The sequence below is a fragment of the Solea solea genome, chromosome 2, assembly GCF_958295425.1.
Source record: "Solea solea chromosome 2, fSolSol10.1, whole genome shotgun sequence".
Lineage (NCBI taxonomy): Eukaryota > Metazoa > Chordata > Actinopteri > Pleuronectiformes > Soleidae > Solea > Solea solea.
In genome coordinates, this window is record NC_081135.1 from 32,763,932 (window position 1) to 32,790,469 (window position 26,538).

At 42.5% G+C, this 26,538-nt stretch overlaps 2 protein-coding genes and 1 non-coding gene across 3 annotated transcripts; all 3 read left to right on the plus strand.

Annotated features, from left to right (window-relative positions):
- The first annotated feature begins 238 nt into the window (after nt 1-238).
- cavin2a (caveolae associated protein 2a) lies at nt 239-18,226 on the plus strand. Its single transcript, XM_058654159.1, has 2 exons — nt 239-927; nt 14,313-18,226. The coding sequence occupies exons 1-2, from the start codon at nt 376-378 to the stop codon at nt 15,192-15,194; spliced, it is 1,434 nt and encodes a 477-aa protein (XP_058510142.1). The 5' UTR covers nt 239-375; the 3' UTR covers nt 15,195-18,226.
- A 1,396-nt stretch (nt 18,227-19,622) lies between these two features.
- On the plus strand, nt 19,623-19,704 carry trnas-cga (transfer RNA serine (anticodon CGA)). The gene has a single exon. It is a non-coding gene; the product is annotated as a tRNA-Ser (tRNA).
- A 605-nt stretch (nt 19,705-20,309) lies between these two features.
- On the plus strand, nt 20,310-25,648 carry nabp1a (nucleic acid binding protein 1a). Its single transcript, XM_058654190.1, has 6 exons — nt 20,310-21,310; nt 21,505-21,643; nt 22,024-22,095; nt 22,619-22,703; nt 23,583-23,652; nt 24,122-25,648. The coding sequence occupies exons 1-6, from the start codon at nt 21,220-21,222 to the stop codon at nt 24,322-24,324; spliced, it is 660 nt and encodes a 219-aa protein (XP_058510173.1). The 5' UTR covers nt 20,310-21,219; the 3' UTR covers nt 24,325-25,648.
- The last annotated feature ends 890 nt before the right edge of the window (nt 25,649-26,538 follow it).

Genomic DNA, 26,538 nt, shown 5'->3' on the forward strand with positions numbered 1-26,538 from the left:
TTTGCCAGAAAAGGTCCTAAAGAGGTGACAGATACAGGTACACACACACACACACATACACACACACACACACACACACACACACACACATAACTTTTCTGTATTGGGCAAGGCCTGTCTCCATAGTAACCGCGCCCCTCCCCTTTGCCAGGGGAGGTGTTTTTGAAAGTTCACAGTGTGTGTGTGTGTGTGTGTGGAAAAGAGAGACAGAAAGGGGCGTGGATGTGGAATCAACTCCCAGAAGTAAAAACAACCTCACCTCACTTCGCAGCCGGAACAAGTGGCGGTTGTTAACCAAGTTCGAGTGCTACTCAACCCTGTGTTGCCCAGGTGAACTATCCCTTTACCGCGGGACATCTGACCACTTGTGGCACCATGGAAGAAGGCGCGACCCACGCTGAGGCCAGCAGCATCTCAGGCAGCACCCACACCATCCCACAGCAGCAGCCAGAAAACACGGAGATGCTGATACCGAGCTTCAGCCCGGCCTCCGCCCCGTCCTCCCCAACCCCGACTGGCACCCTCTCCCGACTCGGCCTGAAAAGTCCCACCACCAACGCCGCCGCGGTGCCACCTGGCAGCCCGGTGGACCGCGGCCAGGTGAGCGCCATTACCGTGGTGGCGCTGCTGGACAAGCTGGTCAACATGATGGAGGCTGTGCAAGAGAACCAGCATCGCATGGAGCAGCGGCAGGCCGACCTGGAGGGCGTCGTGCGGGTGGTGCAAGGGGACGTGAGCCGACTGTCCAAGACCCACACCGGCACGTCGAACTGCGTGAGCAAGCTGCTCGAGCGCTCCCGCAAGGTGAACGGCCACGTGAAGGACGTGAAGGAGCGGCTGGACAAACAGGCGGTGCAGGTGAAGAAGCTGGAGGCCAACCACAGCCATCTTCTCAAGAGGAACCACTTCAAAGTTCTCATCTTCCAGGTGAGGAGACCTGTATTGCCAGACACAGGGGGGGTGGGGTCTTAACACCACCAAATAACCTCTGTGATGTCATCACTACAATCTAAAGAAAGGACCAAAACACTTATAAACCATAGGGAGTGGGTACATTTTGGGGAAGTGAGGACTTAAAATGCCTTTTTGAGGATTAAGACTTGGTTTTAGTGTTAGAAGAACTGAGTTTAGGTCAGAGTTAAGGACTATGTTAAGGTTAGTAGAGCTGAAACGATTAATCGATTATAAATTATAAATACTAAATTAATCGACAACTATTTTGCTAATCGAGTAATTGGTTTGAAGCTTTTTTTCATGATTAAAACAAGATTTCCGATGGTTTAAGCTTCTTAAATGTGAATATTTTCTTTATTTCTTTGCTCTGGATTACAAAGAAATCATTAAAAGTTAATCATTATGGTTTGTGGACAAAACAACATCATCATTTCCAGGTTTTTGACGAACACCGATCGACATTTTTATTTTATAAATGCTCCACAAACATTTGTTTTTCTCGTCCAAATACTGACCTTGTCCTCATGGGGACCATGTGCCTGGACCTAATGAAGCAGAACCTTCGTTAGAATAGTTAGTTCAGGTCAGGAGGTAACATGTGAATTGTGGTTAGGTAATGGTTAAGGATAAGGTTAAAGGCTGTCCAAAGTAAATGGAAATCAAAGCATAGTTTAAATAAGGATAGACGTGCGAGTACGTATTTGCATTCACATTTGACTGCAGTAGACAGTGGGCGTGTCTGGATGCGTGCACATTCCTTAAAGCCTCGTGACATGTGATAGTGCTGCAGGTGAACAGCACTTCATTAAATTTGCAGCACTTGAGATCTCGTCCAACAGGAGATCGACTCTTGCTGTTATGTGACTCTGTAAATATAATTCAAACACAACAAGACGAGCTCTGTGTGTTTGTGTTTGTTTGTTTGTGTGTGTGTGTGTGTGTGTGTGTGTGTGTGTGTGTGTGTGTGTGTAAGAAAGAGTGAAGAAGAAGAAGAAGGGTGTGTCTGGGAATGGAGCAGTGGAGGATAATAGGAGAGGGTTTAAACACTGGCTCTGACTGGATCTGTTTACACCCCACAGTCACAAGTCAGACAGTCTGATAGCTGTCGGATGGTTTTACCACTTCACGCCTTAGAGGCTAAAACTCTACACTGGCACTGAATATGTGATAAACTTCCCAGTTTCCCTCAGGAAAATGGCTTAAGAGTGAGGGATCTCTATCCTTACGTAACCCGTCGCTCACTTGTCTTGAAACTGAAAAGCTGAAAATCCTTTCATCTGCCGGCAGAGCAGAGCTTGAACTCGTATTCGGGGTTGAAACGAACGACTGTTTTTGTCATTCATTTATTTTCTGCGTTTATAAACCCCGAATGTTTCATGTTGATTTTGTGATTACAGAGTCACATTTAAGAAGCTGCAATCAAAGAACATGGTTTTATTACAAAAAAAACAAACAAAAACCAATTGATCTGCCCTACTTGTATTTTTGGCGGCATCATTAATCAAGCGGATCGCACGTGTTCCATAGTGTGTGTGATGTTTTCAGCCGGAAAACACGGCCTCTGTGCAGTAATAAGTGCATGTTTTTCCCTCTTCTTATATGTGTGTGTGGGTGTGTGGGTGCGTCCTAGCGTGTGCATGCAAGTGTGTGTGCCCAGGCAGAAAACGGGGTTGGTGAAGGGGGGGGGGGCATTGTTGACACAGCCTGAGCTGCTGAGAGCTCTTAACCGTCGTCGTTATCTGGTTTCCCAGGTACTGAGGCTCTGTTGTTCAAATGCAACAGGTGCCAAGACCTTACCCTGTGCACAACAAGGCCGCTCTGTGTGCCTGTGTGGGCGAGGCACCGCAGATCGATCTGTTTGAATCCCTGGCTCGTCTTTTCTTCTTTCTTTCTTTCTTTCTTCCTTTCTTTTTTTTTTAATGCTCAGAGAGAGTGACCCTGCTGCTTCAGTGATAGCAGATCGGATGAACCGCAAAGTGCTCGACCTTTTCTAGCGTCAGCCTCATTCCAGTGTGAAGGAGTGCACATACGAAGTTTGTTTAATTATCAGGAGTGCCGCGTCGCCAGCAGCCACTGGTTTAAAGTGCGGCTCTGACGTCTCTGGCTGAGTTTCCTCCTCCGGGTTTGAGGCAAAGCGAGGGCGGGGCATTTACAGATGGGTGTAGCAGGGTCAGGTGTGACCTCAAGGGCTTGTGTGAACACCATGTGCTGTGTGTGCAGCCTGCCCATTGGATGTTGGGTTGGTTCAGGTCAGGTGTATGCAGTTACAGAGCCGGTATGAGACTTGGCGTGCCTTAGGGGAGTGGGTAATAAAGGAGCTAAGTCCAGCCCTCTTTCCTTCTCCTGCATTGCCTTTTTTTTTTTGTGTCCCGTCACTTCCTGCTTCACCTGATCTCCTGCCATTTTCTTGATTTTTCCGATCTGCTGCCGTGCACTAATATGTTCTGTCTCTGATATGGGTTTGTTTGATGTTCAGACATGTTGCTCCCTCCCTCTGTTTGCCTGAGTCTTTGGTGAAGCCACCTGTCCTGGTTCCCTGACATTGCAGCCAAACACATGCCGCACACGTCATCGTAACTTTGGTCGTGCCAGCTTTGTAGTCACTGGCCGAGGGGGCCCTTCTCCTCTTCCTCCAACCTCCCCCTCCGCACATCTAAAATACTCATCATCTTGTGCATGCCAGCTGAGGTGGAAACACAGAGGGCTGCTGGGTAAACACTGTGTCGCGAAGTGTACGTGCTCCAGGTTTTGGCCACAGTCGGTCAGAAATGACAGCGCTTTCTGACGCTCCGCTGCATTCCTGTACATAACAAGGACTAATGAGGACTTAATTACGGCTGCTTTGGCCTTGTTTGTTTGTTTCTGTGCACCAGTGCTTTTCCTGTCTCCACAAGACTCCACCCCACCCCCCCGCCCCCCATCCAGGCCGTTTCTTCTTCACACATGCACACATTAAATATGCACGCGCACAACCTACTCAAATCCCAGCCACGTGATGATTCCAGTGTGTACAGTTTAGAGATGATTTTGGTAATTAGTGTTTGCAAAAATATTTTTTGGTTGGATTACACACGTCTTTTCTATTACACACAGATTAAAACCAAAGGCTTTTTTACCTGATTGTTAAATCTGAACAGTCACCCCGGAGATCCAACAGCATGTTTTTATTTCGCATCACTGTGGCATGTCTCATGAACCACGGCGTATTTTTCCATGAAATCTCCTGTGACAGAAGCCATTTATGTCTGAGTAGATCTTAATCTGCCCATCTGTGTCCATTTCACAGTCCAATTTCATCAGAATAAACAAGTCAGCCACTTTGGCAAACCCACAAACAACTCTTTGAGAATGCAGCTTGTTCTCTCAATTTGCACACGCAGGCCTGATTCACGTCATTGGTGGATATTTGGGATTGGAGTAAGTTGATTGTGTTGAATTCTGGAATAGGAATAATAATTAATGTTTCTCCCGAGTGACTTGATCTCATCTTTCATGTGAAAATGCTAAGCCTTCCAAGGTTTCTGAAACATCAGCTTCCTATTTTTATACACTTTAAAATGTCCATTAAAGGTATCTGTACAAGGCTTGGTTACATATTAGTCCACTATAAGAAGTTAAACGTTAAGTCAGTGGCGGAAATTCATGAATGTAGAAGCAATCCATGGTCAAACCACCTGGAAAAAATGTGGCTGCAACTGGGAACAGCCACTTAATCTTGCCTTTAGGCAGCCAGTGTACTCACTCCTCTGCACCAGAGTCCATTGATGTTTTTTGGTGCACAGTATCCCATCCGTGCATCCTGTTTGTGATGCAATCCAAATGTGAGTTTTCCCAAAATGTAATTTAAAAGTTATTTGTGGTTGTTTTTAAAACTATTTTTACCAGCTTCCATTGTTCATTCGTTACATGGAATTTCATATCGTCCCAGCAGAGAGTGAGTCAGAGCTCTCAACCACTATCAGGCAACTTTCATATCATATACACACCTGTGATGACATGACATTTTTTTCTTTGCGTCTTATTCTTGAGTTCTACATTTATTAGGGGCTTTCCATTTAACCCTTAAATGTATTTCAAAATTACAGTCTATTATTTGTTAACTTTTCCATCCATCACCAGCTTCTCACAAAGGTTTTGAGTGATTGGCTTAAGTTGAGTTATTGTGACTTTGTATGCTTTTCTACCAGTCATCACAGAGCCTTTTGTAAACTGACACTTCACCAAAGGTTGAGGCTTAATCTGAGCTTTCAGCAGCGGGACTACACTTTTTACAGACTCTAAGATGGTGGACACACCTGTAAATGTTCCCAGCCTCGCCCTCATTTTTTGCCTATACTGTAGTATATTGACAAAAGGCATCAATAATCTGTAAAGTTGATTAAAATGATATAGTGTTTTAATAACCAAGCCAGGCATGCGAGTAGGATTTGTAGTTATGGTTAAGAATTAAACATTGAATGCAGACGTTGAAAATCTCACCCCAAACACAACGTGTTTGGATGTAATTTGGCATTTGAGTGTTGTGAGACTGCACATATTGCGTGTGTTCAGGTAGAGACTTCCATTATAAAAGGGGTTCCATGTCTACAGGTTGGAGCAGGCCACCAGCTGTGGGCTACAGCTGAGATTTGTTGAGAGTCTCTCTCAAGCAGATAATAAACTGCATTAGCTTATGGCCTGGGGCGGTGCTGTTTCACTGTGTTCAATCATTCTGGCTGTAGATGTTATCAAGCTTTAACTTGCACAGATCTTTAAAGTAATTGTATAGTTCGCTTATAACAGCATGGCAACGTATTTCGTTGGTGCCACAGTCGAGTGTGTGGATGAGGACAAAATCAAATGCACAGAAATTCCTAGACCTTATCTGACATTTTCATGGAGTGGCTTGTTGGCACGGTTGATGTCAATGTTCATGTATGTGCTAGGACCTGTTGTGTCAGCTTGACTTGGCAGAGAGAGCACTGGGGATGTGGTTAATAATCCATAAAAAGTGGATGAATACTCAAAGGAGTAAACTATCAAGTGTGTTATTATTGTTTTATTATGAAATAAAAGGTCTTTATTCACACAGCGTGCCATTCAATGGCCTGAGTTAGGGCTGGGCGATATACCGGTAGTGAGAGTTATACCGGTATATTTTTGAAAGAGATATGTAGTTGAGACAATATCACCATATTATATATTATTTTTATGTTGCCTTGCGAACGCTATTTAATAAAGCCGACCGCTTCTCTCTGAGCCTACAAGCTTAGTGCAGCTGCTCAATCACGGCCCTTGCATGTACGTACTATGTAGTGTAGTTCACATCACAACAGACATTTGAACGAAAACATGGTGGACACGGTGCAGGTGGAGAGTGAGCAGTGGGTGGCTAAAAAAAAGAATAATGACGCTGTTATTTTCCAAAATAAAATGTGTACTTTTGCTCCGATACATTTTTCTTAACCATCTTCGTTACTCGTTAATACAAAATAAAAGTTGAGCACATTTGACTAACATACCTGGATAATGCGATTATAGTCCGATTACACCTGCATGTATTTGCGTAGTCGGACTGGAGTCGGACTTGTCGTTCTGGGCTTGCACCAAAGTTTCCTCCCTGGTCTTTGACCCAGAAGTAGAAGGAGAAGACGTAAAAACCGCAGTACTATTACCAGAAATCATACAGTGGCGGTGTCTTTCTTTTGGACGACACAGCAACCACAATTACGATTTAATTTGTATCACGATTAACACGTACAGCAGTTACGAAACATACAGAACCACAGCACGATCCATCTCAAGTCCACCTCGCTGTTTATTTTTCTGCGCTATAAAAGTCAACGGGAAACTGATTAAATATGCACTAGCTTATAGAGAGATACAGCGTCAACAATCAGTCCGACGTACGAGTCAGTTGTCCGATTGCACCATCTGGGCCGCACTACAGCCTGAGCTCGATTTAACTGCGCATGTAAATCTACTGACTGAGTGACTGCTCAGGAAACATCTAGACCGTTATCTTACAGCGAGTCTGTTCCTTGTCAAACCAAAGATGGACGACACGACAGCTCCTTAAAGTGAAGCCAAAACATCTGGATTGCCTTCAATGGCTGGCTGCAGTATAGGTCATAAACCATGCTGTTCACATATTAGACGTTTTGTGGGAAAATGTCTGTTTTTGGTGCATCTCTTGAATGTTATTGGTCGGCACACTCGCCCAGTGCTGTCAGTGCAAATGACTGACACGGTAACTACCAGTGAAAACACTCAGGTTCAAATGGAATGAAATAACTGTTATAGACCTGTGTTACATTGCAGACATGTCATTGAAGAATAAGCACAGGTGTAATTAAGATAAACTGTGGCTACATTGATTCCCTGTCATGGCTCTTGCTGTTGTGCCTGCTGTCTGTCTGGATTGGCTCATCATGACACTGCAGGAGGCTGAGCCCAGTCCATAATGAACTTTATCACACTTTTCGTCCTATGACGTAATGTTTGCCTTTTTGTTTTTGTCGCATATCTTTTAAGGTTATGCTTATACAAGCTTGGAACGTATAGAGAAAAACAAATCACACCGCCCTACCCGTGGCAAGCAGTCAAAAAAGAGACTTTTATACATTGTGTTCACAGCTAAATTCTCCATCTTTCTACATGTGCACTTGTGTGCAAGGAAAAAAAATCGAGTAAAAGATGTCTTTTTTCAGACAGTCTGTTGTTGGAAACCCAAAGAGCAAAGGAGGAAGAAGTCTACAGAGATAAGTGATGAGCGTGTGTGCGCATGGGGATGTTTCACACAAATGCTCGCTATTCAGGTTTGACAAGTTTGCTGTTCTGTCACAGTCTCTGAGGCAAAGGCGAGCTTGTAACTGCAGATAAAACTGTAAAACACGACTTTTAACAGCCCCAATAACAGTGCTTTGTTGATATTAGAGAGGCGTACAGGGAATATGCTATTCAAGTTGATTTTTAATTTTACCTTTTTTGTTTTCATTAACTTTGACTTAACACAAAATGATTCTCTAAACTGAATTTCTACAAAATAATAGGGGCTATATAATAAGCTGCAATTGAAGACAAAGGTGTGGCGGTTTAATCTTCCAGCATATCCCATGATGCAGTGCTCTTTTTTTTTTTGTCTTCGAAACAGCCAAGAGTGCATATTTTTACGTGTTTCATTATGCCTCGGGTATAAATAAAGTCAAAACAATAACCTCTTACACTTGCTCCCACTTGCCCTTCTTCTGTAGATTTTTCTTTTTCTCCCACCCTCACACAAGACACATTACAGAAAATTGGCAACTTGGAGGAACAGACAGAGTCGTATAAATGGTTAAAGAAATAGTTCTGCGAGTGCTCAGCGTCCTATCACATTATGAAACAAAGTAAACTCAAACTTCTGTCGCCTCCCTTTATGGTCTCCATCTATGCGTTTGCTCCACGTTGATTTGCCGAGCCACATGGACCATCCAGTCCTCTCCTAAAGACCCCTGCATGCATCAGGAAGGATGGAAAACAATGGGCATGTTGGCCTTCAGTGTTCTTATTTCTCTGCCCTTACGTAAAACACAGAAATACGACATGTCTGGAGATAACGCGGTGACTTCCTGGCTTCTCTGCAGACCCCTGTGTGGAGCAAACACTGTCACAATTGCTGGCGGCCTTATCGAAAAAGGCTTATAGTTCTGCTCGGGTCTTATCAAACAATGGCTCCGATACGTGCAGTTTGGGATTGTGTTTTGAGGCGATGTCCAAAAGGAGGATCCCCGGGAGAGTTAAACAAAAGAGCTGAAGGAGATTAACATATAGATTTAGTGAAGAGGCTGTAAAATGTGCAGGAACATTGACGTGGACTTCACATCATTCATCATACGTGCGGGGAGGAATTGTGCAAGACAAGCACTTCTGTCTGATCTAGAGTGCCAGGAGTGACAGAAATCTGATGGCCCAGTCATGCGCTGAAGTTATAATCAATATCTTATCATGTATGCGATCAATTACTAGATCTGAACACCTCCATATTGCTGAATATGAAACATGTCATCATCCAAGGTGCACAGACAGCTATTCTGTAAATTATAGGTTGAGTGTAAATTTTTGTTGTGGTTTCTTTTCTTCTCACTTTCAACACCATCATCTATCAGGGATAATGGCTGCTTCTCTAAATTGCAGTAATTCACACACTACCAACATGTTTGCATGACATCGCACCTGAATCGGTTATTGTGTTGTTGCGTGATGATTACACAAGCTTGCGAGGCCAGTAAACATGCCGTGTTTTCCTTTGGTGAGGCTGATCCGGGAGGGGTGAAGATGGGGGAAAGAATGCCCCAACTTGTTATGCAGAGCGTTGGCATGAAGATATTTATCACGGTGGGAGTAAGTAATATCTGTCTTCGTATGAGGTCAATAGTTAATATGTTAACATTTGTATGTTAGAGTACAGACCTCGGTGCACTGTGTTGAGTGCATCCAGAGTTTAGCATGTTTCGTGTCAACCCAGCACCATGTCAAATAACATTCCATTTCCTCTCCTTCCTTTCCTCTTTCCTTCCTCTGTCAGCAGATGTGTGTGTGTGTGTGTGTGTTTTGGGTCGGTCGGTCGGTTGGTTATGCAACGTGCTGGGTGGGGATGAGAGAGGGATGCACTGTAATCAAAACATATGCAGACATAGGCAAATTTGCACCTCGTTCCAGGTGGACACACTGAATGGATGTCTGTTTCTGACTGTATGAGAGAGGCACAGAGAGGGACAGTGGAACAGGACATGGTCTTTAATCTGTCTTCCTCTTGAAAGAGGCAGATTATACAACAGATTAAAGGGCAATAGGCAACTTAAAGTATAAAGGGGAGTGGGAAGCAACCAGGAGGACAGTATTCAGTTCAGAAACAGAGCTTTATCTGAGACCCTTTTGTTTGAATTATTCAATGGGGGAAGGTCTGATAACAATTGGTAGAAAAGACGTGAGAGAGGCTTTGACGTCACGTTCATTTCATTTGCAATCTCTTTTCAACTAAGCCTCTTGTCTTTGTCGTCCTGCAAAGTAAATAATTGCTGGGGCATGGCAGAAGCAAGGTGCAAAGTGTGCACACATGCATTTCTCTCTGTGTGTGTGTGTGATGGAGGTGGTGCACCCTCTCATTGGTGCAATCCCCTGGAGGCAGCACACCTGCACCAAACTGGCCTGTTAGGGAGGATTAAGAGAATCTTCAGCGCCAAGACAACACACCTGTTTAAATTGCTTTCATACACAAACGCCCACAACGGGGACTACTCTGTCGAATGATAGTGTTACTGTCTATATGTGTGCATGCCGTGTGTGTGTCTGTTTTGACTGTAATGGAAAGATGAGCATAATTAAAAAGTGACCTCAAGCAACGGGATATCGTAACACGAGCTGCTGATTGATGTTGGGTGTGGTGTATGACGCTCCTCCCAATGCCTAACACATTGTGGCGACACACGCACAAGAACACAAGACGTAGAATCGGATATAAAGTGAGTGATGTAAGGAGAGCGAGGACTTTCATTTTGCACATCCGGACTAAAATGCATACCTGGATTTGTCAAACTAAAACAGGACGTGCTGCATTTCCCAAGTGACAAAAACCCTAGCGCCGTGAAGAATCATTAGTTTACAGGTATATCCTCATCATCATCATCAGACAAAGCATTGGACAAATGCCTCTGCGTGGGTCGTCAGAGTCAATGAGATTCACCCTCTGCGAACTGTGAATGTGGAAAATCAATCGCGTTTAAGTTGTATATGTTTTAAGTTGTTTCACTGTGAGTTAAAGTGGTCAATATATTCATTAGTATATCCCTGCAAATGTAATGCAGGCGCCCATGTAAACACACACAGGCAGTGTAATGGAAACAAAGGAGAAAAAAGTAGTATAGGATATCATTACACACATGGTGTAAACACAAAACACATTGTCACAAAGTAACATAAGCCTATCTGAGCCCTTTCAATGAGCTACTACACTATCCTGCCCCTCCCTGATCCCCAAACCCCACCCCCACCCCCACAGAATACAGCAGTAAACTGTATTCAGTGACTTTAATCGGTTCAGGCTCGGTGACACCTCTTCATCCTTGCAATCAGACGGCACTTCTGCCACGCAAGTGTGGAAAGGAGAATTTAGACTCCATTACGTAAGCATTCATACAGAATGTCCTCCGAGCGTGTACGTACGGCCCCGCGTTAAGTACGATAAAGTTGCTGCCACAATAAATGAACTTGGGTTTTTTCAGCGAGCTCGAATGCAAATGTATTTTACTTTGCTTTCGTCTCGTGCTGTTGAGACTCTGATTTGAAACAATAGCCAGTGTCTTACATGGCTGCGCACGAATGCAGAGGCGCACGAGACACTGGAACACACATTCTGGCCCGTACTGTTTCACATTCTCAGCGGCTAATGAGTGCTTGCTTAGAGGGTGCACTAATGCACGGGGGTTACCCAAGAGAGATGTGGCAGAATGTGAAGTCCTCACATGCACACACTTGCTTGCACAGGGAAGTGAAGGGTCAAATTGGTATTAAGGAAAATGTACATTTCACAGTTTCACTAAGTGAGTGACCAAACACAAACACATGTTCTCCGGGAAAAACCCAATAAAAGATGCAGAAAACAAGACTTTGTACGAAATCAATGATCAAGCACTCCATGAAACGTTTAAACTGTGCACTACAGTATATAGTAGGAGAGCTTTATCCTTTTTTTTCCCTCCCACATGCTCCAGTAGCCACGCTGATTATATCAAACGTGTCTGAGCCAAATCAGACAGTGTATGACCTGCCTGAACTGGAGCAGAGGCGTGAAGACTGAATCACTGGAATAACATCAGTAGACGTTGGCGAAAAGATTCGTCTCCACTATAAAAGAACGCACCACGGAGGGTCAGCAGAGGTCATCCGGGCTATGATTTCCTAATCATGACTGGTCATATTCAGGTGGCGGTCGAAACCGTATGTTCTCGGCCGTTTTGCGCCGATAAAAAGGCTGTTGAATGCCTTTTGAAATGAGCACACAGAAAAGGTAGATAAGCAGAATTATCCATTTTTTACTAGAGGCAAGCCGTCTTGTCGACCTCCATAAACTGCAATGTGTTGAATACAAGAGCGAGCAATCGCTCAGAAATCTCTCGACTCTCTGACTTTCAGTCTGTACCAACATGTTCTGTCTTCATGGGCGTGGCAGTGTCACAGAGACCAAACTAAAAGGAACGAATTGCACTTCAACCAAATGAGGGGCAGCGGTAACCTGACCTGTTCCCCAAGGTGCTGCCTTTTATATTTGGATTTCAAGTTACAAAACCTAATGTGCATCACGATTCTTGGCCTTTTTTGTTTTTTTTTAGGATGAATGATATACCTATTGGCGTGTTAGTGGTCCACAGAGACACAAAAGCACTTTGTGATACCTATAATTATAAGAAACGGTTCTTAGATTTTGTTTTGAGGCCCAGAAGAAGAAGCCCAGTGTGTGTAATTTATTCATCTTAGGCAATCACTCACTCTCTCGCTTAAAAAAAAAACAACAGTATTCTTAAAGCTGCTATCAGTGAAATGCTTAAGTTAAAATAGCTCTATATTCTGACAGCTGAAACCCACAAAGAGGAGGCCATTTCTGCTGGTGAGGGTAGGCTGTGTGCGAACACAATCCCCCCCCCTCACCAAATGCTTTTATGGGTTGACGTAGGGAGGAGGCAAATTCTTTCCTTAGCCGAAGGTTAGGCAAGAAAATGACACAACTGACAGTAGCATGAAGTAATCAAGCCTCCACTGCATATTTTACCAGTTTTCAAAAACATCATTTAAAGTTTAATTTTGTCGTCCCTTTATCTCTTAAAATGCTGCCTTGTGTTGTGCCAGTCCTGTGCCTTTAAGAGCACATGGACACATTTATTTGCACTGTCTCTGAGAGATACCGCACATGCTTGGCACACACCTGATCTGCCTGCATGCCTGACATCAAGGCAAGCTGTGTCAAGGGTTTGCAAAGTGGAAGAAAGAGAAAGGAAAGGAGCCATCATTGATAAAACATTTGGTCAAATATGATGATAAATCGGAGATTGTTGCATCTCTAGTCCATTCCCTACACGCTTGTTAAGATTTGTAAATAGTCACAGATGCTATCTTATTTCATCTTACACATTTGACCAATTTCACAAACACAGGCGTGGCTTCAATATAGCTGAAGTTGACAGTGTCTCTCAGATTGCATACTACTTTCTTTTTGGGCATCAAAGGTAATGGACAAGAGGGAGGACTCTTTCCAGATCATCTGGTTAGTCCAGTCGTTAGGTATGTGTTAATGACGAGCCAAGAAAAGCACATTGCACTGTCCCTCAACAACCAAAGGCATGTTGTCATTTTAAGTCCCCCGAGAGCTGCAATGTAGTCATACTTCACGTCAGTGCCTACAAAAGGATTGTTCTCAAACAACCTTCTAAAACTAGTAAAAAAAACAAAAAACTTTATCTCCAGTAAAAGCTTCATTAGAACAAAGGCAGTGATGACTGTCAGCAGTCAGCGTTGATTCATGTCGAGCTTCTTCCTCCTCGGGAATCTTAAGTCATTGTTATTGTTGTTGTAAAGAGAAAGACAAATCCCATAATGCATTTCACAACTGCAACATGAATTTCAGTAAATCATGATGCATCGTTTGTTAGGTGTCTATAAAACGTCTCATCCAAATCCAAAGGGTGAAGTACGCAGACATCACCTCAGGTCTTAAAGAGACACACACACACACATACAGGATGTTGTGTACAGCCTTTAATGCAGGCCTGTTCTTGTACACATGCGTAGTGCATAAGATTATCTCATAATTAAAGGTGTTTGTCAACCCAACAGGACGGGTCAGGCCCACACTGATGCTTGGTGTTTACATACATTGAGGTAAATAAGAGCAGAGAGAGTGACACAAAGTGTGAGACGCCTTTTATAATCAAGGAGGCATGCAGAAACTGGTTTCCCTTCCGTCCTCAGCGAGGCAGACCTACCCTACATGTCAGAATGTGCTAAAGACAGACATTCATTTGTCAGGGCCAAAGGGTCAGGAGAATACATTAACATCTTAATGGGGAATGTGCATGGATGGATACTTCAAGCAACATTGTCAAGAATTCCTCAGGAGGCAACTGGAACTTGTAAAGTTTCTGAAAGACTAACCCCCGACTATAACGAATCCAAATAAAGACTTTGGAGATCATGTGTTGGAATGCATCTGTTAAATTAGTTTTTTTTATGTTACTTTCCCTTTATGTCTCATTAAACTTACACTGTGTTTAAATAGTCGTGCTGTTTTGACAACTGATCAAATGACCATCCATTTCACCATGATGTCATGTCCCTCTCTTTCATAGGAAGACAACGAGATCCCCACCAGTGTGTCGGTGAAGGACTCCCTCAAGACCCCACTACCAAGCCAGTATGATGCCGAATCCACCCATCCTACTCCATCCATTGCAGGCTCCATTGATGGTAGCCGTGGCCACGACGAGGGCCTCCAGACCATTAGCCTGTCCTCGGATGACGATGATCATCTTACAGCACACCAGGAGGAGGAAGAGATGCTGGCTGAAGGCGAACTGGGCCTGGGCACTTCCCGCCCCCTTGAGAGAAGAGCAGACAAGTTCAAGCGCAACAGCCTCAAGAAGGTCGACAGCCTCAAGAAGGCCTTCTCGCGCCAGAGCATTGAGAAGAAGATGACCCAGATCACCACCAAGATTGTGCCTCCAGAGAAACGTGACAAACTCATGAAGAGTCTCACCCCTAACCACCCCAAAAGCCCCACTGCCAAATCCTCCTCATTCAAGGTGTCTCCCATGACCTTCAATGTAAAGAAGGCCAGAAATGGGGAGGGGTCCACAGAAGAAAAGCTTTCACCTGTGGAAGGAGCCCATGTGGAGATTCCTTCTCTGGGAGGCTTGGATGTTGAGGTTCCCGTGGCGGAGGTGCATACCTACGGAGTGGAGGAGATTCGGGAGGAGATTCAGGAGGCGCTAAGTCCTACCACCCCAGACAGCACAAAAGCAGAGCTGGCCGTCAATGGAAAGACACCCGCCATTGAGTGTGAAGTGAATGGTGATCATTCTGCTGGCCTGGCAGAGCCAGAACACGATGAAGATATTGGCGAGGAAGAAGAGGATGAGGAAGAAGAAGAGAAGCACAAAACTCCCGTTGTTGAGGCGGCAGCCGATGCCCAGATTCCTACAGCAAAAGCTGCTGTGGAGCAAGTGTCTTAATATAATTAGAGTATTTTTTTGAGCATCAGTTTTAATTTCACATTCTTTCTTTTCTTCCTCAAGTTTTTGCTTTTAACACCCAACAGTCTTTTGTCGTTGTCATAAGTAAACATACAACCTAGAAACGTACTGGTAGTCCCTTTTAGTCAGACCGTCCTTGGACCTTTCCTACAACACTTCATTTGATTATCTTCAGGATAGTTTAAAAAACCTTAAAGTGTCGCTCACTCTCCCTTTGTTCGCCCATGGTGCCTGATGTAAAACAGGTTCCACCCTTTTCTACCAGAAGAAGTCCCCAAAAAACTGATATTGACACGGCTCCACAAAATTGTTAGTCCAAAGGTTTGATCCACTGACGACAGAGGCTGCCGTTGCAAATAATTCTCATCCACAACGTGTGAGAAAACGTAAGATCTAATGACTTAAAAAGGAAGCAAGCAAGGCACCCCGCGTTCTGTCAGCCACAACTAATTTCCAATGGAAATAACCCCAATTTCTGCTATGCTAGGTCCATTAACAGCTGGCATGGAGTGTGGACTATGTGACACTTGGACCTCAAACCTGTTGAAATGTGGGCCAAGTCTGTATCTGACTGCACTACCGACGTATTCCTTAACGCTCGATTTGGGTTGTCCAAGGAAAGCAATGTTGTGTCAGTGCGCCATAACTCACTCCCATCAACTGATGCCCACCGCTAGAGCGTCGGCACATCTCCTCGGTTGTGAGCCAACTATCTCCCTCCTGCTGTGTGTGTGTGTGTGTGTGTGTGTGTGTGTGTGTCTGCCTCTGGACCTCCCTTCTCCTCTGAAAAACGGTCTCTTTGTTCTTTTTTGTGAAAATAGTAAATCTCCAGCAACAGTGGTGCTGCCCTTAGCCTATTGAGGCACTGTGTTGCCAGGTTGTGCAAGAGCTAAAAGGGGGGCAGTTTCTAGGTTTTCAGTGAAAATGTGCTTGGGTGTTTTTCATAGTGAACTTGAGGTTGTTTACAGAATTATTTGGAAAAAAACACATGCCTGTGTCTTGTTCTACATAAAAAGAAAATATACAGTAATAATTTGGGATTGCCAGTTGACCTCAAGTAATGATTAACATTATGATTTAAAAAAAAAAAAAAAAAGTAGAATACAACAATTTCATATAGTGGAAATAACTTTAGATTTTATGACTTATTTGATATGAAAATGAAAACAAACTGCTCAGTATGTTTGAATTCAGTCCCACTAATGAAGGACACGGCGACAAAGACACTTCTTTACATGGAGTGAAAAAATGTATTACTGGCACAATTAACCTGAATGTCAACTCCATAATTGTATGTTTATGTTTGACTTTTAACTGCCCTGAGTACTTTAACTCTAAATGTACATACAGATATTTTTCGAAACTATATAATACTTGGGTGTAATAAGTCATCACTTACTTTCAGGCTTGTATAACTTGCATGAGGGAAACTTAGCTCAGTTCTTGCATGGATAAGACCAACACCATCTCGCATACGTTTACACACATACTTCTAAAGTGCCTCTACCTTTGCACAGGCTGTTATGAGAAATAGCTCTAAATTGATGGAACAGATTCCTGTGTTTATTATAAATAAGTGATAGTAAAGCGTGCGTGAAGTCTGAGGAATTCCTCGCAGCTATCACTTTAAACCACTTTTTTTTTGGAGTTGCATTAAAATATTTTTCCCCACCATCAGCTCCATGTTTTGGAAGCAGCACCTGAAAGTGACCTTCTTATTGTTGCACGTCGTCAGTGCTTTATCAGCCTTTGGTACAGATTCCTAATGTCACGACTTCCTAAAAATAATGCAGCAACCGATACCAGCGGGGGCCAATGATCCAGGCACGAGAGAGAGAGAGGTCACGGAAGTGCATAACAGCATTCCAAGGTTTGACGGATGACTACTGCTCAGCCTATTTTTCATGCTGTTGACCTGCTTGCAAGTGCAAAGGGAAGGCGATGGTCTCTGGAGCCACAGGTGCTCTGCCTGTTTCGAGGCTCTTGGGCGTGCGATGTAGTGGGAGGTGTGGGTGTTGGGAAGTTTAGGGGAAAAAAGGATTCCAGATCAGGAACGTAAACCCGTGTCTTAGTGTTGCTTACAGTATGTGCAGCTTGACAATTTAAATCACTTTTAGTGCATAGATGTGCCTGGCACTGGCACTGCACCTCCTTTAATACTGTGTTCTAATGAGATAGAGCAATAGATTATTTACTGCAGTCAAAATGTGCCCAGAATATTTGATTATGTCTAAAGTATGCGAGACAGTTACGTTTTTTAGGATTTAAGTCAACCTTGTGCCTTGAAATGTACATCAGTGTGACATAGTTCAAACTGCTTGTGGGAGTTTGTTTTTGGTGGTTTGAGGAAATGAGGATGATGTTAATCCTTTCCTGTTTATGGCTGTAGTTTAGGCACAAAAGGCCTTTCGTCAAGATTAGGGCTTTTATCTCACAGTGTCGACATTCTTTCCATACAAAACACACAGAGTGGCAATGGTAAAGGTTTTAGACGCATCATATTTCCTCATAACGTCGGAAAATCTAATAAAACAACCGGTCGTGCAGCATTTTAACACACTGGATTAGTATGTTCACCATGACGGGTACACCTTGTGGTCTCAAACGGTCGTCAACTGCTTGTCAAATGTTTATTCCCTTTTGTTATACGCCGCTACTTCCTCGCTAACTCGTGTATGATCAGCGTTTCTATTGGTGATACATAAAACTATAAAATATGTTCCTTAAGAAACATAGTTTTACAGTTTAGCTGTGTGGAAACAATTTGTGACAAATGTTGTTCACGTGCCTCATGATTTTATGAAAAGTCTGCACAGGAAATAAAGTGACCCTAATAAAATAAAAATCAAACTTCATAAATCCACAACTGAAAAATGATCAAACACTAGGCTTTTGTGTACATTCTCTTATGCCGAGGTTAAAATGTGACTGGTGCTGATGTATTTCTGCTTATTCATGCAAATATTTTTCTTTGATCTGTCAGCTGTTAAATAATAAACATCTAGACATGAGTCTGTGTGTATGTCTATCGGTTTTTCAAGTCATTGTTAAATCTAGTTTCTAACCTGATGACCACTGTTCACCGGAAAAAGCTCAAACATGGGATACTTACAGTGCACATAGCAATATTTTGTTGTAATAAATGTTTTTGTTGTTGCCTGTTTTTTTAGGAAACCCCTGAAACCAAAGACCAATTTCCTTCACAGTCGAATATCTCCTTGTTTCACATTGTTACATCATCCACTTTCCTTAACAAATTAGTATTCTAAACATCAATAAAGACTTTAAAGCATACAGTTATTTTTTATTGTCTTCATGTTGTGTATAAATCATGTAACAGATAACAGTCAACGTCCTTTGATCTTGCTTACTCACTGTCCTGACCTTTACCAAACCAAATATACAGTTGAGTTCTTTTGGTGGGGCCGTGCAAGTTAGGAACTACATGAAGGCCGTGTGCTGGGACTTGACAAACTCGACTCTAGATAACAGGTTAGTGGAGAACTAATCGCAGTGCAGGGAGTGGTTCAGTTACTCAACTCTTATTTGTATAGCACAGTAAATACGGGGTTTTTTTTTAGAATATCTTTGTATTTTTGTTTGTTTTGAGTTTGTTCATGTATTGTGAGTTAGCTCAGACATCTATGTTCTTCCATCTATCAGGTTCTCAATTATCTGAAGAAAAAACACAATTAAACCTATTTAATATAACTCAGCAGTCACCTGTTTTATGGAAACCTTGTTAATGTGTGGCCAAAATAATGACCTGACTTATTTATGAGTTGTTGATGTGTTACACCAGAACTATAAGGTAGCAGGGGCGGGTGTCACAGCGATAACAGGTAGTTTTAATCCAGTTTGGATTAGATTCAGCAAGTTTGTTCAAGTTAATATCAGAAACTCCCCAAAATATATATTTTTTAAATCCACTGAAGGTCAAAAAAGTCACAGCAGTGGATGAAAGTTGTGGCCAAATGTTGATTCATGGGAAACATTTTGAAAGAGCAAACAATTTAAATAGTGTTTTATTAGAATACAGATACTAACATGAAGTACATGTTACATTAAATACAGCATAAACATTGATGATGTCGCAAACACGCCGTTAGTAGTAGAAGGCTACGCATAAAACGTTTACAATGTAAAACAAAAATTAATCCGCTTTGTTTCGATGGTGTTTGTCTCCCTCTTGTGTCCAAAGCTACACCAACATGTCTCATAAAAGTAGTCATGACTAATGCTACTGCTTTGGTTGACAAGCTGGCAGACACATACCTTGTCTACAATAACAGTACAACAATATCAATATTTTCACTAATTTCACTATTTAGACACATTTCACTGTGGACTCCACGTGTATTATTGGTGTATTATTTGAACGACTTAGGTATCACTATAGGGATATCCGTCACGGTGGCCGAGAGGTTAAGGCGTTGGACTCGAAATCCAATGGGGTTTCCCCGCACAGGTTCGAATCCTGTTCGTGACGTAATTTTCCCTTTTTACGTCGCATTGTTTTGTCGTCATTACGTCATTAAAAAAAGAATACGATAACCAAACTACTTTTCAACGCACTGCTATCCGTTGCGTGTTCTTCTTCTAAATATAATTTCAAGCAGCACGGGGAGGTGTAATGCTGCCCTCCACAGTTTAAAGTTATTTATCACAGTTCTTATTTGGACACATTTTGCATCTGTGCAAGATGTGCATGAAGCGGTGAATATACACTTAAATAAGCAGAGAAACAACAAACAGTTATATATTGTGGACTAATGTGACGGTATGAGAAAAAAATACGGTAATTTTCTTGCTAAGACTTAAACCCTCGTGTTCTGCAACTCTCGCGTTTTTAGCGATACATTCGGAGGAAGTTGGTAGAAACCATTTGTTACTATATTTTCGATAAAAAACACAAGCGCCCTGTCCGCTTACACTGTAGATGGATTGTATTAATAAGCACTGGTACCTGGTTATCGCTGATATCCAATGACTTGACTGTATCAGATAAATAAAAAAGAAATATCTACTTGTCGCCCCCTTCCCTACGAGGAGTAATGGAACTGGCCTCGGCATACAAATTTGACCGGCAGCATTTGCTGACGTAGTTTTTGGGGCATTGTTGAATAAGGGGAGAACGTCAAGTGAACAGTTTGTTCAGATTTTTTTAATAGCGTTTTGGGGGCTGTTTATGTTGTTTTGCATAAATAACCAAGGCATTCAATATAAGGCTTGTCGATCAACTGCAAAGAAATAGGGGTCATATGTATCTGTAGACACACTCGTATCAAAACATTTGGCCAAACTGCGCTAGCGAAGCTAACAGTTCCTTATATTGTAAAGAGGCACACAAAGGAACTGCAATCGTAAGACTGACGTTAATAGGGATTCTCTGTATGGTCGAGCGTGATATTGGCTTTAATCTCGAAATATTTCGCAATACATGCAATCTTTAATGTTTTGGTGTAACTTTCAGTCAGTGGAACGGTTTTTGTTTTAACATCAACGTCTTAGGTTCGACTCTCGATTCATTCAAGTAATAGTATTTGGTGTCTTTGGCAAAGTGCGTCATTGAGGGGAATATTTCACGATAATTGCACCTTTTGGTAAGAATGAAGCTATAATTATGGCTGTAATTGTGAAAACAAGGACCCTTATTAGAGGCTTGTATCCTGAACGGAAAGGAGATAGCTAACTGCGAGCTAGCTAACATAGCGAAGTCCACGCTAGTTTAGTGCTATCTGTTATGGTCATGGATAGTTTGCATTGAACTCTTTCGTTCATTGTCGGGTGTTTTAATGGTGCCAGGTTTGACTGTTACACATTATATAAGCAACTGACACGTATGTATATTTATAGTTAAGGTAGCGATACGGTACTGGAAGGGCTCGGTTGACATTTAGCTAACAGGCTACTTGACTAGCTTAGCCAAAGCAAACCTAGCAGCGACCTACGATAAAAGAGGCAGTGAGCACTTCACTGCCGGTTTTTTTAGTTTGTTTTAACAATGGCAGTCCCCGCTAACGAGGCCTTTTTGATAAAGGACGTGAAGCCCGGGTTGAAAAATTTGAATATCGTATTCATCGTTCTGGAAATAGGTGAGTGCACACTGACGATTGAGCGTCTTTCCCCATTATATCAACTCGTGTCTGTCTTTTCTTAAAGGAGCCAACGGTAATGTCACATCACATAGAGTGAGACTTGCCGTTAGCAGGTACTTGGGCTTTTTGTGTACTAAAGATCGTTTCCGCGCTCATGTTTCTAACTTGAGATCGGTTTTTTATTGCTTTAGGGCGAGTAACCAAAACGAAAGATGGACATGAGGTTCGCTCTTGCAAGGTGGCAGACAAGAGCGGGAGCATCGCCATCTCTGTCTGGGATGAACCTGGCAACCTCATTCAACCAGGGGACATCATCAAGCTGACCAGAGGGTAACAAACTGTCCCTCCATGACCACAAGTCACTACATATCATTTTTAATAAATAACCAATGCTCCACAAGTTTCAGATCAATTAATATTTATCATCATAAAATATCAGATAACGGATAAGAAATTGCTTCTTAATTGAAGTAAAAAAAAAATATGTGCAGAAAATGACAAATACTTGTTAAACAGTATCAATTTGCAAAACGAGGCTAAACATTTATATAATTGTGTTTGGAAGTGTATGCACAATGCAACAACATTGATTTGTAAAATTTATAAGATGATATTTGTGGTTTTCCAATAATTGTCTTGCATTACTCTCACATACTGGACACTTAATGGTTTCAAAATGTAGTAATTAACATGTGATTTTCCATGTTTAGCTATGCATCCATATGGAAAGGGTGCTTAACCCTATACACTGGAAGAGGAGGGGATATACAAAAAATTGGAGAGTAAGTTTTTTTTTGTTTTTTTTTTTTCTTTCGTAGTCATACATCTCCTGGTCAATGATTCAGTTGTCAACAAAAAGATTAACAGCACCATTTTACTAATACAAAGATCTATTATACATTAAGGACGTCCATCATCTACCACTTTATCCTCCACATGAGCGTTGCGTGAAAGGCGGGGGTACATCCTGGTCAAATCACCAGTCCAAACATCGATTCTCACACCTACAGTCAATATAGAGTGTCCAATTAACCTAATCCCCATATTGAATGTTTTGGACTGTGGGAGGAAACCGGAGAACACCCACGTTCTCACGGGAAGAACATGCAAAGGCCCTTGTTCCAACCGGCTCGCGAACCCAGGTGTTCTTGCTGCAAAGGCCACTGTGTGGCCAGACAGATACTTAACCATTCGAAATTACTGTATGACTGTCATAATCTTTCACCCTCGGCAAACAGAGAAGGTCAGGGTCGAATTTGCTTATGTTGAGTTAATCCATGGTTTGGGTTTTTCCTTCCCCTCCAGGTTCTGCATGGTGTATTCAGAAGTGCCCAACTTCAGTGAACCAAACCCTGAGCTGCAAAACCAAACAAACCAACAAAACAAATCTGTGAGTAGCCATGTATCCACTCCCAGTAGGAGATTTCAAAAGAAACAAGTCCAGTGTATATCCCTCCATCACCATGTTAACTTATAATATTGGGATGTGTTTTGGATTTCAGCATGTATAGTGCTGGGTCTACAGTGCAGACCCAGGTTCAGTCCCATTTTACCCCTTACCACTTAGCCCTACCACATTGAAACTAAGGTTACTGTAATAAAGCCAGAACTGGTTAGCAAGCCACACTTGCCACAAAAATGTGTTTGCAGTGTCTTGCACGTACCATAATGCCTCTCGGCCCAGACATTGAAGACATTTTCTGACATGTCTCCACTCTGCTTCAGACACGTTCATTCTTAATTCCCATAGTCCACAATGGCAACCTTTTCCAACGGCATGTTGAGGAGGATGACAGCCAAACTATCATCCATGCTGGACATCCTCTCCCGTCCCCTGCAGGACACCATCACAGCACTGGGCAGCTACATCAATGACATAGTGGCACGTCCTAAATGTCTGAAGGAGTGATATCGCAGGTCGTTCCTCCCTGCTGCTGTTAGACTGTACAACAAGCACTGCTCTCAGTAGACCACATGTCATGTGTTACCCATCCTGTGTGCACTATAACATAATGTCACACAAGTGCAATATGAAGTGCTACTCTATATTTGTCATCTCAATAGTCTGCATCTTTCTATATTCTACATTCATAGATGTGGAAATGCATGTTTATTACATAAAGGGTTATCTTATCTGTCAAAAACATGTTGAAGTGGTGGGAAGTTCTCAAAGGAGTTGCTCATTTTGTTGGGGTGGATTTTAACTAAATAAAATGAGAAATGGGCCCAAGCAGTGTGGTGCTAAACCCATCTTTCTCCACTACTGCAGGGTAAACCAGACCAGAATCAGAGGGGGAACTCACCACCCAATCAGAATTCAGGTACCTCTGCCCCACCAGGTCAGTATGTTTTTCATTTTATACAAATTTCCACTTGCCAGGAAAAATATTTGAAATATCCACTGCTTTCTCTGTGTGCATAAAACTAGAGCTGTTTTTTGGTGTTTTGGTTGACCTTATTTGAAAATATTTTTCTTTTCAAATGTTGTACAGCAGATGGAAAGGTTTTTTCAGGTTTATTGATCCATTATTGTACGGATTAGTCATGCAAAGAATATGTATTTATCAAATATTCTGTAAACCAGGGTGGTAGAATGCACATTACAGGTAGCCTGAAATGCTATGAAGATATGTGTTAATATTTTTTTCCCCCCTCCTCCAATACTGTTTTTGTTGTTTGCCATCAATTGTATCTTTATTAAGGTGGGACCACGTGAAATACTGGCTTAAAAAAAGGTTCACCGAATAAATTTTACAGTAATTTTGCTACGTGTTAATATTTGACTGATTTGTGTCTCTGGACCCACAGGTAATGGTGCCATGCCACCATTTTCCAATAACAACCCATCAGCTGGTGGCCCCCGCGACTCTGCATTCGGAAATGCTGGGCGACCCAATGGTCGGGCGCCTGGCAACGGCACGCCTCCCGCTTCAGTGACGGGACCGGCAACATCCGCTAAGTCCTCAGTTACCATAAGCAATGGCAGGGACCCACGCCGTGCCAAAAGATGAAATAGAGGTGTGGCTGGTTAGGGGACATATCGTGAGAGGAAAATTAAGGACACCTGACTAACCACCCCCCCGCCCCCACCCCCCCGCTCCCTGAACATTTCTGAGCCTTGCAGAACAAGGCCGAGATTGGCTTTCAAAAGAACGGCTTCAATTGGGCTACTTACATAATTGTTATTCAAATGTGGTGTTTTTCTTTCCATGCGTAGTGCAAGTAGTTCTCTCAGCAAACAGCACAGCGTGGTTGTGATCTACCACTTGTATCGCCGGGCCTTGGTGGTTGAGTTGTGGTCAGCCTTCACCTTTTGTCCTCTAAATCACTGCAAATTGCAAGTTCTGTGCCAGTGTTACCCCCCAAACACACACACACAAACACTGTCCTCACTACCATCCTTGGAACTATACACCCTACTTGAACACTTGATGCACTTTCTTCTCTTAATTTATGTTGTGGCAAACTTGGCTTTCATTTAAATCAGGAAATCAGTTTCTGCTTCTTTTTTTTTCTCTTTAATTTCATTTTTTAGTGGAAAAGGCCTTAAGATAGTGAGAATGAGTTCTTGGACTGAATGCACAAGCACGTTTCTTAAACGGTCTTCCCTCTCCTAGCCAAACTGTATTCTAAGTGACTCTGAAAGGAAAGGTGTAACGGTGTTTTGACTTTTTAAACTTTTTTTTTCCCCCTCCAAGACTGTTTTTGTTGTTTGCCATCAATTGTATCTTTATTAAGGTGGGACCACGTGAAATACTGGCTTAAAAAAAGGTTCACCGAATAAATTTTACAGTAATTTTGCCGCCACATTTGATTTTCTGTCTGTTCCTAGAGTTTAAGTTGCAGTAGTCAGGATTGGGAGATAAATGGTTGCTTGAGTTTCGTCTGCAGGTTGTTGAAATGCTCTTTATCCTGAGCTCGCCGCCAGATGAGCACTGATGGACACTCTTTCCGAAAGTGATGGATGGATGACATGAGGGCTAATTGCCGAAATGCCGTTTCTTTTTAAGTTTATTTACACTGTTGCAGTCACTGAGGGTTTTCTGGTAGAAGTCAGCTTACCAAAGGGATTTATAGTTGTATTTGAACTGCCAGTAGTGAGCGCTCTCACTCTATGAACTGCCCGGTGATTGTTCAAAGCACAGGGTGTAGTTGTAGAGATGCAAGCAGAGCCCAGAGGAGATGCAGACGTCTCTTCTATTTCTCGCGTATCACTTGGATTTACAATATATTACAAAGGTTATGGAATTATTAATCAACTATATCGGAGAAATCCTGCCTACTGTAGCTTTAAGCACAATGATGCCAATAAAAAAATGTCTTGTTCCTTTTTAATACTCGTGGTTTTGGTTAGTGTGTTAGTTTGCCACACATCTCAACACAATTTATCAATGAACCCTTCACTTCATCCCCAAAGCCTCACCAACACTATCAACTCAGCAGTCCAGATTCCAGTGATTAACTTCTCTAGCACCATCTAGTGGTTAAAAATAAACCTTTTTTTTGGAAGAGTAGAAATTGAATGGTGTTTTTATGTCTAAACTTCCTTTCCCACATGTATTTTTCTGCTGCACTTACATAACCCAAAAGCCCTCATCGTCAAGTATTCAATCTTGAAGCAACACATTGAACTCCACATCCACTTTCCTCACATCCTCTGTTGCACCAAGCACCGAAAAACATGACCTGTGTGCGCAAAGTGTTGCCCCATTTCACATTTGACGCATTTCTTGTGTCTGCGTAGTTCACGTTGGGTTCAGTGGGAAAAGATGGGAACAACTAAACACGCTTCATAATCTGCTCGAGAAAACAAAGCGATGATCAGCCCTTCTTCACGAGCACAGGCACCCAAACCATCATCACATGTTTATTAATGTGTGTGTCTCTCTCGTGCATGTAATGATGAAGTTTGCAGGACTTGTGACACTGGAAGTCGAAACTCCTGAGATGTGTGGCAGGAAATGTGATGCTCGTCGCTCATGTGTCGACACATGATGTGTGTCATGAGTTGTGGGAACTTCCTCTCAGCCCGTAGTTGACGATGAGAAAATGTCAAATCATGTTGTTTATGGGTTTTTAAACCTGGCACATGGTATGTTGATAGTGGCACAGTTGACGTGTTACTATTGCCTTCATCAGACATTGTGTCTTTTTCTTATTTAAAATGAGAATCAGTTTTTTTTGCACAACACATCACTAGTGAACACAAATCCAGGATTGTTGGG